At 34.5% G+C, this 12,325-nt stretch overlaps 1 protein-coding gene across 1 annotated transcript in view; it reads left to right on the top strand.

Moving 5' to 3' along the window:
- The window catches only part of CCDC73 (coiled-coil domain containing 73), a 212,933-nt gene that overhangs the window by 199,819 nt on the left and 789 nt on the right, over nt 1–12,325 (top strand). The window contains exons 13-15 of the mRNA XM_035012528.1: nt 4,155–4,335; nt 5,859–7,361; nt 9,330–9,463. Of these exons, the coding sequence (XP_034868419.1) occupies nt 4,155–4,335; nt 5,859–7,361; nt 9,330–9,463 (1,818 nt within the window). The remainder of the gene's footprint in view (nt 1–4,154; nt 4,336–5,858; nt 7,362–9,329; nt 9,464–12,325) is intronic.

Here is a 12,325-nt window from a genome sequence, read left to right as displayed (position 1 = left end):
TTTCCAATATAATTTAGTTGTGGTCAGAGAACATTTTCTATAAGACTTTATTCCTTTTAAATATAAATATATCCTTTTAAATATAAATATCCTTTTAAAAAAGACTTGTTTTTTAGCCAAGCCCATTATCTATCTTGGTGAATATTTCTTTTTTTTTCTTTTTTAAAAAGATTTTATTTATTTATTTAAGAGAGAGAGAATGCACACAAGTGGGGGGAGGGGCAGAGGCAGAAGGGAGAAGCAGACTCCCTGCTAAACGGGGAGCCTAAGAGAGACACAGGACTCATCCCAGAGATGCAGGACTCGATCCCTGAGATCATGACCTGAGCTGCAGGCAGACGTTTAGCTGACTGAGCCACCCAGGCGCCCCTGTCTTGGTGAATATTTCATGTGCCCTTGAAAAGAATGTGTATTCTGTTATTGGTTGGTTGAATGTTTTATAAATGTCAGATCAGGTTGGTTGATAATGTTGTTCAAGTCTTTTCTATCCCTACTGAATTTTTTGTATACTTGTTCTATCAATTAGTGGGAGAAGACTATTGAAATCTTTAATTATAACTGTGAATTTATCTTTCTTTTTTCAGTTCTCTCAGTTTTTGCCTCATGTGTTTTTAAGCTCTGTTATTAGGTGTATATACATTTATGATTGTTATGACTTCCTGATTAATTGATCCTTTTATCATTATGAAATATCTTTATTTTTCCTAGTAATATTTCTTGTCTTGAAATCTATTTTGTATAATATTAATACAGCTATTCCATCTTTTATGATTAGTGCTTACATTACATGTCCTTTTCAATCCTGTGACTTTTTCTAATGGGAATATTCATAATTCCTTTATGTTGAGTAATGACATGAAGAAGTCTTTTATTTTCTCTTTGAGAACTGTTTCTTGCATTTTTTTTTTTTTCTGGTAAAATATACGTAAAATTCACTACTTAAACTATTTTTATGTGTGCAGTTCAGTGGCATTTATGAATTATTCATTCATAAATGGGCATGGTTGTGTACCAATAAAAGTATATTTCCGAAAACAGTAGGCTGGAGTTGGCCCACTGGCCATAGTTTGCCAAGTGCTTTTCTAGAGTAATTGATCATAGTCTGCTTTTAAATAATATTATGTCAAATTCTCTGATTAGTAAGAAGCTTACAATACTATATTCTCATTTTCTGCTTCCTGATTTTTGTGGTATTTTTATAATACACTTTACTTTTACATATGTTATCAACTCCACCATATATTGTTATTTATTTTATTTTAAATTGTTAATTACCTGGTTAAGAAAATGAAGAATTAGAGAAAACGTCTTTTACATTCACTCATATTTGCCATTTCAGGCACTCTTTATTTGCTTGTGTAGATCCAGGTTTCTAGCTGGTATCCTATTACTTCAGCTTGAAGAATTTCCTTTATTTGTGCATGTGTGTGTAAGCGTGCACATGTGTGTGGACATCTGGTGAGGAATTCTTCAGCTTTTGTCTGGAAAAGTGGTTATTTCTCCTTAATTTTTAAAGGGTATTTTCACTGGATATAAAATTCTAGATGGCCAGTTTTTTCTTTAATTCATTTAAAGATGCTGTTCCATTGTTGCTTGCATTGCATATTTTGCTTAGGATTTATTGAATGATTTGTGAATCTGTGGAATGATAGTTTTCATCAAATTTGGTGAATTTTTGGTCATTACTTCTTCAAAGATTTTTTTTCTGTCTCATTCCTCTCCTTTTATGGGACTTCAACTACACATACATTAAACTGCTTGATAGTGTCCCCCAGGTTATCAGGTGCTGCACATTGTTTTCAGTCTTTTTTCTCTGTCTTCTCCTATTGGGATTTTCTATTGTTCTGTGCCCTGAAGTCCAATGATCTTTTGTTTTAATATGTTTAATCTTGCTGTTAAGCCTATACAGTGTTTTAAGTATTGTAGGCAGACTCTAAGACAGCCCCAAGTGATTCCTACTCCATTTATTAGTGTTCTTTTGTAATCTTCTCCCCGAGTCTGAGCTGAATTTAGTGACTTGTTTCTAATTAATAAAATACAGCAAAAGTGGTATGATATCACTTCTGAGATTAGGTTTTAAGATGACTGTTGTTTCTGTCTTAGATGCACCACTTAGAGACACCACTCAGTCTTTCTGTGCCTCTTTCTCTGAGCCCATGCAAGGTCCAGGCTATTTGCTAGAGATGCCACATTGTGAAGAGAGGCCCTAGGGGAAGAAAGGCCACATAGAAGAGAACTTAGGCACCCCACCCAACAGCCAGCACCAACTGCCAGCCATTGAGTGAGCTTTTTAGAAGCAGACCCTCCAGCCCCAGTTAAGGCTTCCAGTAATGATAGCTTGCCTAGAACCTCATGAGGGACCCTGAGTCATCAAGCCAAGTCATTAATGAATTCCTGATTCATTGAAACTATGGCATAATAAATATTTGCTGTTTCATACCACTAAGTTTGGGTAATTTGTTACACAGCAATAGGTAACTAATATCTTCTTCTAAGATTTCACACTTAGTAAGTACTGAAACCAGGATTTGAACCCGTATTTATCCAAGACTACAAAGCTCCTGGTAACTACCATACTGTTTTTGTCATTCTCCTTTGCAGATTTTTCCTTTGCAAGTTTCTCTTTTTCTGCCTCATCTGTGGATTTCATTAGCATTTTATCCTTTACCCTCTTTTTTCCCACAAAATATACTCTCACTAGTCTCATCAGCTTGAACATCTTCAGTTGCCATCTGTCTACCAATGATTTTCAAATTTACATTTCCAGGTAAATTTTCTCATAAGCTCCGGATTCATAAATCTGGATGTTCATTAGACATCTCCACCTTATTATCTTACTAACTTTTCACACTAAGCAGGTTCAAACAACCCATGACATTTTCATCCACACCTGCTACTACTCCTGTTTTCTAGTTGAGTAAATAACATCCACCAGTCACCTACATACCTAACCTGAAGTCTGTGAATCAATCTTGACTCTCTTTCACATCCTATCATTCATCAAGTCCTGTTTATTAGCTCATAAATAATTCGTGTATCTATTCAGTTCTTCATCTCTAATGGTATCGCCTTGACTATGGCACTATGACACTCTTCTGATGCATCTCTCTGCCTCGTGCTGTCTCCCTTTAATTCAGTATTTTTCAGACTTCTAGGTGCAGCCTATTAGTGGTTCATGGAAATTAGTTTAGTGGTCTGTGACCAGCATTCTTTAAAAAATGAAATAAAGTAGCACAGAAAACAATGTAATCTCATTAAGAGTAGATATTTGGTGTGCTGTGTTGTAGAACATTTATTTCTCATTGCAGGTTTTAATCAATGAAGTTTAGAAAACATTAATCTATTCTTGATGCTGCAGCCAGAATGGTCTTTCCAATCAGATCATGTTTATTACCTTGTCTAAAACCCTTCAGTGACTTCTCATGGTATTCTTGGAACTCCTCCACATGCTGTATTTGGCCCTTAATGACCTGGGCGTAGCTTACCTCAAGCATCATCTCTCTCCATTCTCCCAGGAATGTAAGCTCTAGCTGAAATAAATCCTTAGTAGTTCCATGGAAAGACTATAATCTTGCTTGCATTTAGCATCTGTATATGCCATTTGTTTTCCCTGGAGTGCCTCCTTATCCTCATCTAGATTCTTTTCCTATCTTCCTCCTGGATTGTTTTTTGATGCTAGGGTCTGTAGGTTGCTCATCATTGTATCCGAAAGCTTAGTGCAGTGTTTCCATGGAGTATGTGCTGAATATGTATAGGGAATAAAAGGATGTTGAATTGATTCACTATTTTAAAGATACATAAAAATACCAAATACTTAAAACAATTCGCTAGCCACGACTACCTTGCTTTTAATAAAAGAGTGGTATTTTATTACATATAATGTGTGAGATTACATAATAATGTGGAATGCATGTTGAAAACCTCAAAGGGTCTCAATTTTGTTTAAATATGATAAACTATACAAAATGAGGTTAAAGTGATCTTGTTACAAAGAGTAGTATATTAAATTTAGCAAGTCATTTGGCTTTCAAATAGAAATTGCTGAATGGTTGACCTGAAACACAGATTCTTTCATCAGCAGAATTTGTTCAGATGTCTTGTACTACTTAACAATATGTTTTACATTAAAGGTATTTTTTTCCATTTTACATTAGAATATTCCAGAAGTAAATACTAAAAACAGTGAAATGTCAATGGAAAAATCAGAAAACATCATCATACAGAAATACAATTCTGGGCAAGGAATAAAGAAAGATACTTTGAGTTTTTGTTCAGATACTAACTACAGAGAAAAGGAGAAGAAAGAAGGTCCATTTATAGAAGTCATTAGAGAAGGTAACCAGCTTATTGCTATTTTCTAATTTTATATATTGAGCACCCCCCCGCCCAAAATAAAGGATCTGTCAAAGTGCTGTGCTAGGCCATCTATGGAATTTAGGGGAATATCAGTTACAGTCTTTGCTTTGAGAATCCTGTACTATATTTGAAGAAACACTTTTTCATTTGTATATGTCTTAAGACAGGCCTCTTTTGAGCTATTCTTTACAGTCAGTATTTTTGGGGAAAATTCTGTTTCTGTCTTATCATTTACTCCATGGCTTTTTGCACTGTTTTCTGCATTCACTGCTTTGTGGAGTGTGTTCTCTGGGATACGAATAACCTTCTGGTATCAGACCTAGAGCACTTTTCTTAGTTCAGATGGCCTTTCTGTAACCATTGAAATAATTTACTAATTTGTCCATCTTGAAAAAGAATTGTTTATAAACACCATAAACTTAATTGTATGAAAGTTTTCAAACCTAGGCTGAACAACCACTTGGTGGAGACGTTGTAGAGAGAATGAATGGACTAAAGCCCTTCAAGTCCTGAATTTTGTATTCTAAATTTTAACCGTATGGAAATTTTGAAATCTATGGTTAAAACCCAGATGAATAAAATATGTGTCTTAAGTATTTTATACATTTGCCCAAAAGTATCCCCAAACTTTAAAATACTTAGAAGGTAATGAATAAAAAGTGATGATTGTCTTGAAGAAACAGCTAGCAATTCTGGATCCTGTAGTTTAAAAAGAAAACCACAGGCCTAAAATGGAGTCTCTCGTGTTAAGAACCTCATGTCAGCAAACCAAAACTTAATACCTAACCAAACTGCAGCTTCAACCCCAGGAATGTAACCTTTAATCAGTCAACCTGGAATTTCCTGGTCGGCAATAAGAAATCCATTGATAGACCTCTTCCTTTCCCCTTAGGAGGGCGACCTTGCCTAAAACAATGTATTCTTTGCTAATAATTTCCTTTTTCCACTCATTCACTACCTTTAAAAACCTTTCCTTTTTTTCTGTAGCTCGTTGGGGATCTTTTCTCTTTGCTAGATAGGATGCTGATTCAATGAATCATTTAATAAAACCAATTAGATCTTCAGATTTCCTTGGTTAAATATTTGTTTGACAGTAGTAATAGAAATTAGAGTCTAACTTGTTAGGATAAATTCATTTTTATTTACTCGACTGTGTGTTTACATGGAATTGTACTGCATGCTCAAAAGGAAGTGTAACAGACTAGAAAACTAAAAACCATTTCCTAATACCCTCAACTTACTTCCCTCTTTTTAAACCAAAAATACTTTTGCTGTTATGAAATAAAAATTTAATAGGAGTAGAGCCAAATATTTAGCACGCTAAATATATATTATGACCAAGGGAACTCAGTATTTCGTAAAATTGGTATCATAATGTTTGTGTAATGGCCAATGAAATATTTAAGGCTAAATATGTTTTTACATAAATAGGTAATACATTATGTCTTATAAAAGCAGGTTTTAGTGTATAATATAAAAATACTGTGTTCTCATCATGACAGATTTACAGCTTTTTGAAAAAAGCTCAAAGAATGAAACTGATCCTGCTATATCTCAGGATAAAAATCAGAGTGAAATCTCCCTAAGCAAAACCCTTGGCACAGAAAAAGAACTAATTAGTCAAGGACAAACCTTGAATGTTACTGACTTTAGAAAAGCAGTTACTTCAGAAATAAAAGACAAGGTGGGTTCGGGAAAAGACAATGGATGTACAGAATTTAAGTCACCAAACAATTCTTTTTTAGTGGTAGATAGATCAATAGAAACAGAAAAGATACGCCTAGAAAGAACTGAAGGATTCGATCTTCACCATGCAGATGTCCATCTGGAGGTTGAAAATAACAGATCATCTAACAGTATATTAAGTGAGATGATGGCTCACCATACAAATCAAAAGAAAGATGTTTCTGAAGATGAACCATTCATACAATTCAGATTGCTTCCAGGGATTCAAGAAAATGCCACAGAGAAGGAACTTACAAATAGTGACCAAACCAAAGCAGATCTGGATTCATCTCTCAACGTAAAAAAGAATGCTGTTCAGTGTCAGAAATACAGTTTACAGGAGTCAAGTAATGTTATGTTAGATGATAAACAATGTAAAATAAACCAGATGCAACTGTTAAATAAAAAAAGTGAGTGCAGTGTATTGCCATTTAAACAAACTTCAGTTTTTCAGCAGATCTGTAGTAATACTTCAGAGAAACCTGAACTAACTATTCCCTCTGATACAGCAACTAACCACCCTATTTCATCGGCTGCTTTCAGTGAGAATTTGAAAGTACTTAAGAATTCAGATAAAAATGTTAATATTATGCCTATGTTGGTGAAACCCAACTCCAGCCCTAGTGAAAGAACTATATGGAAAAATCTGAATGAGATGCACACTAGTCAACTGAAGAACTGTTTGGGATATTTAGGAAACAGTGCAACCACTTCCCATCTTCAAGTTAAAAATGAGAATATACATACATCACAAGCAAAAGACATGAAAACTGCTGTTCCTACGCAAACTTCCACAGAAATACAGTTTTCTAATAAAGAGAGTCAGATTGATGAGAATCAGGTAACTGACGCCACAAAAAATGACTTCTTCCTTTTTGTGAATGTCAATGAAAGACAGCATTCATTGTTAGATAATACAGAGAAAACAGAGTCATTAAATGACATCGTTTCAGGAAAAATTTACAGTGAAGGACAGCTGGAAGAATCATGTTCATTTCACATAAAGCCATCTGGAGATTTAGTAAACAGAAGTGGAAGGTCAGCCTTTGATCTTTCAACTTCAGATAAAAAAACTGAGAAAATTCCAGTATATGTGAATTTCTTAGACCCTAGTCCTTGGTCAAAAGTAAATCAAACTAAAAGTCAAACACTGAGCACTTCAACTTCTAGCATTCCTTTGTTGAAGGAGAGACCAGTAGGCCCATCAGAAAACAAAAATATGGTTTCAATGACACTTTGTAAAAACGATGATGATGATATCAAGAAGGATATTGGACCAGGTAAGAAAACAATGTTTATGTTTTCTTTTAAAATTTGAATTTCTACTCCTTATTCCTGATAAAGGGGCTGTTTATGTTTAAAATGAAACCATTTAAAATGTATTTTTTTTTTACCTAAACCTAAGATACTCTATACATGTATATATGTAAAAGTAGGAAAGGTTTTATTTAAATGAGGGGATTTCTTTTCGCCTAAATCTGAGCCGCTAATAGCAACACGTGCAAATGCATACTGGAAATTTAAAAAAATTTCACCAAGAAACTGGAAATAGCAGAAACAACCACAGGTCTAGGTCATTAATTTTAAATTAGCAACTATCTAATTGGAGTCTCGCAGTTGTTAAGGCTTCTGCCGGTGGGCACGTTTATTCCTTTTCATTCTATACTGAAAAACTTCCCTTATTTTCTTCTCCCAATTTTCTCCCTCTTTCCTTGATTTGTCTACTTCTAGCTTCCCTTCACCAGCACTAGAATCCAGCTTTCTTCATTTTATAAGCACTGTTGAGGTGTAACATTAATACATTTCATATCATTGATATTTGTAACTCAAACACTTTAAACGGGATCCCTTAGTTATGTACCAACATTAAAACATTCAGATATCCAACATTTCAGAGAATAGTGTATTCTAACCACCACATGAAATAAGTGTCCAAAGTTTTGCTTTATAAAAATATTCTAGAGTAAAAAATAGGGGGAGAGGTAAATGGATGAATACATAGGACTTAACATTGATGGGTGTTTAAGCTGGGTGATGGTCCTAAGTTCATACTCTATTTTTGTGTTTGAAATTTTTCCCACCAAAAATATTTGGAAATAGAAATATACTACGTATCACATACAAATGCTGTACAGATGTAACTTGAACAATGAACAACAGTTTAAGATTATCATGAAAAAAGTTTGCTCTACTAAAAGCAATCTCATAGTGAAAGTTATTGAGGTTATTAAAGATATTCTTAGATTTTAAAGGAACTTTAACAGTGTGCTTTTAGACCCACTAAAGAAATGCAGATTACAAGAAAGCTCTGAATAGCCCTCAGAGCTACCGGATTCTTTAAAAAAAGGCAATTGATAGAACTTTGAAGAGAAAAATTGGGAATTAAAAGCAAAATAAGCATATCAGGTTTACTAGCATAAATGGAGAGGTAATGCAGGGAAAAATAGAAACCACCAAAATACTGTAAAACCTCATTTTGCACACTATAATTTTCCTAATAAAATAAAATGTATTAACTTCAGAGTGCATTCATCTTGAACCTGTTGAATGCTGCAGTGAGGCAAGTGCTGTTAAGGTACTGGTCTCGTGTTTACCGTTTTCTCACAAGGCCTTTCTTGTAAGTTAAATCTCAATGATATAAATAAGTAAGGATGGAAGGGGAGATCTAAAATTCTGTAGAAATTCAACTTGTAAAATATCCACTCATAAAAGATACAAGTATCTTTTAACCTTCAAAGCTGACATGTTTCTCTAAATCATTTTTATCTACTTATTAAGTTCCAGTGACCCCTACTAGTCAGCCCGTTTGTTGTGTGTCTTACTGTGGCCGGTTTTATATTTTATAAATCTTGTAGTTGGTTCAGACTTTTTCCCGTCAATCTTAACTGTTAAGATGGCTCACTTAGTATGTTTACATCTGTGGCAATGCAATAACCAGGGGAATTAAGGTAACACTTTATGGAAGTTATTCTGTTTTAGAAGATATTTATACCATTTCACTCATTTTAGTGTGGAACCAGCACGTTTTAGAAAGTAGCAATAAAATTATGTTTTCTGAAATGAAATGCCTAATGTATATTGAGCAAAGTCAACGAAGACTACAAAATGTTCAAAGTAAAAACAAAATAGAAATTGTTGCTTTTTAAATAGAAAAGCATAGATAGGATCAGAGAAAAACAAGTTCAGTCACTAAAATGAGTGCCTGGAGAATAAAATTCAGTTGTTGCCATTTCCTCTTTGTCAACCAGATACTACCAGCATTAACAGAGTTGCTGACACTTTGAATAACTCGAGTATCCATCCAGATCCCAAGGGAGAGCCCAGTGAAGAGAGGAATGCAACTGCAAAGACTTTTTACGATTCTTCTTTTCCCACAGAACACGTAAGTCAATTAAAAATATTGCCGAGCAGACCTTAGTGAGCTAATTCTACAGATATGTGTAGAACTGTATGCATCTGGATGCTTTAAGACCTCACTGATCTCCAAAATAATATCAAGAGGGCAACATGGCACCATTTTTCACAATTAAGGTTGATGGGAAACAGCAGGAAAAAGTCCCAGTGTATAAATCAAATAGATATAACCCAGCCTGTTTTGGGAAGGACAGCGTGAGGTAGTGTGTTATGTATGTACTTCTATTTTTTAGTCACCCAAACTTAGGAGTAGTGGCATTTGGGCATTTAAAATTTTATCTTAATAAAAGATGCCTCAAAATAATGCAATCAATTAAGTTCCATTGTTCTTGATAGTGCTTTTAAGTAATTACATCATTTTGGGAAACTACTGCAAAGAAAGAAATTTAAATTATTTCCATAGTTAGAACACAGTATGCGAAGGAATCAAATATCCTTAATATATGTGATATCAAGTATGGAGGTATATATATTTTAAGCAAAGTATTTGTAGAGATTACATGGCTCCACAAGTCCATTTGTCATATGACAAGCAACTAACTACAGCTGACCAGTTTTTTGGCAAAATTTACAAGTTATTTTTATCTCAGAGTGCAAAACTTGAGCATGAAAAAGCCTGTATTGTTCAAAATCTTAAAAACAGGCAATTACAGGTGTTAACTGCTAAAAGGTATAACCTAAAAAGGTTAGGAAAGATTACTTACAGAAAAAAACCAAGTGCACAGTGACAAATTTTAAAGTCACTGTGTATTTTTTAAATTTTAGAGGTACACAAACTTTCCCTTAGGACCTATAAAACAAAAATTACAGCACTAACACAGCCTTAAATACCAGCTTTTAACAATGTATTTTATTTTCGTTTTTAAATTAAGTTCATTTAAGTTTTAAAATGCACCCCAGGCTGATATAAAGAAGACTGGTCACCTGGCTGGGGGAAATTTTACGCCAAAGAGTAGATCTTTTAGGCAGAAAGAGGAGATACAGCGGTAATGAAGTGATTTTTAAAAGGAAGTGATAGGAAAGGAAGGAGCAAAGATATGTAGGGACATGTCTGGAACGAGAATTACTGCTGTAGGCTGCAAAACCTCAATTAAGCCAAATATGACAAGTTGTTACGTGTAAACTTTAACACTACATCTTGTTTCTCCAGCCAATCCCTGCTCCTGCCCCTCCCACCAAGTAGGTAGTTAAGGGGAAAGAAGCTAAAGCAGGTATGTGTAAATGTCTCTTGTCTCTCCATCATCAAGATAAAGAAGTCAAGGATTCTGGAAAATTAGTAATTTGAACCTGATATCAAATGCACCAAAATGCATCAAGCATTGTGAGAGACCCCATTAAATCATAAGACCATCAGTCAGTTTACCTCAAAATCGGCAACCTAAAGTTAGATTTGATATATTTCTCTAGATCTAGTCTCTATATTGCATGATGACTTACTTTCATTTTGGCCCTGTGAGCTAAATGATGTATGTTGGGTACTTACATGCCATACATTATCAGAAATACACATTTATGCCCATTTTTATCCATTACCAGTTACTCTACAACAGCATTTTGCAGCTAAACAGTGCTGATACTTTCGTTTTCATCTGTTACTTCATAAGAACATAGGCAATCAACTATGAACACAGCATCACCACAAGGATCAGAGGCTAAGAGTTCAAGGGGACTGTGGCTGACTGTAGAATTTTCAGGAGCCAAGCAGACCCATCCAAAAGGAGCAACCCTTAGGGAACTGAGGTTAAATGTAAACATTTAAGCTCACTGAAATATTATTACTATATAATCTCACTTTGAAAACAATGTTCTGCATGTGCCACCTTTTCCAGTCTAATGGGGAAATTTTAATGTAAGATAATACTCGAAGATCTTCACAAAGATCTGTAAACAAAATATATTCATTATAGCTTAATTTACAACAGTAAGCATTTCCCAGCAACTTAATGTTCAACATATTACATTATGGAATATGGAATATAATGGAGCCATGTTCTTAGACTTTTAAGAACAGAGGAAAATGCTATAAATGTTCTAAACACAGAATAGAAAATATAATTATGATCCAGATTTTAAAAGTATACACACATGAAGAGACCAGAATATTTACATCAAAATGTTTAATGGTAGTTGAGATTTTAGGTAATTTTAATGTAATTCTTACTAAAATATATAATAACCTTTTACCAGATTTTATCTGGAATCAGAGAAGACCATTGAAGATTTTTTTTTTAAAGAAATTTTGTGCAGCCACTGACAATGGTTTATGAGAAATTTTAAAGAACTACGAAACAGCCCACAGAGGGAAAAACCAGGACATAAAATTTCTATAGAATGATCAAATATGCTAAAAATAGAAAAAAAGACTAGTAGCAAATAATACTAAAATGTTGACCATTCTCTCTGGATAGATTACTAGTGATTTTAGTTTCTTTATTGGAAGTTTAGATAATAGAGGAAAAAGTATAATTATTATCAGAAAAAAAATCTTAAAATGAAAAACTTACAATACTGTGTTAAAAAATATGACCCAATGCAGTGCCTTGGAAACATGCCAACTTCCAAATACCTCACTGCTCTTTCCTGTCTGTCCAACAGTGGTGCTCTGAAGCAGGAGAGGAAACAAAGTAAAAGGCAGTTTCTATATGGCAGTCTACCTCCGTTAGCATTTTGTTTTTTAAAGATTTTTATTTATTTATTTGACAGAGCTAGATAGCACAAGCAGGGGGGACAGTAGAGGGAGAGGGAGAAGCAGGCTCCCCGCCAAGCAGGGAGCCCGATGCGGGGCTCGATCGCAGGCCCCGGGGATCATGACCTGAGCCGAAGGCAGATG

This window comes from Mirounga leonina, unplaced genomic scaffold (assembly GCF_011800145.1).
Source record: "Mirounga leonina isolate KUSES-001 unplaced genomic scaffold, KU_Mleo_1.0 Mir_166, whole genome shotgun sequence".
NCBI classification, from domain to species: Eukaryota; Metazoa; Chordata; class Mammalia; order Carnivora; family Phocidae; genus Mirounga; species Mirounga leonina.
Note: the sequence above shows the minus strand (reverse complement) of the source record. Positions and strands in the feature narration are given on the sequence as shown.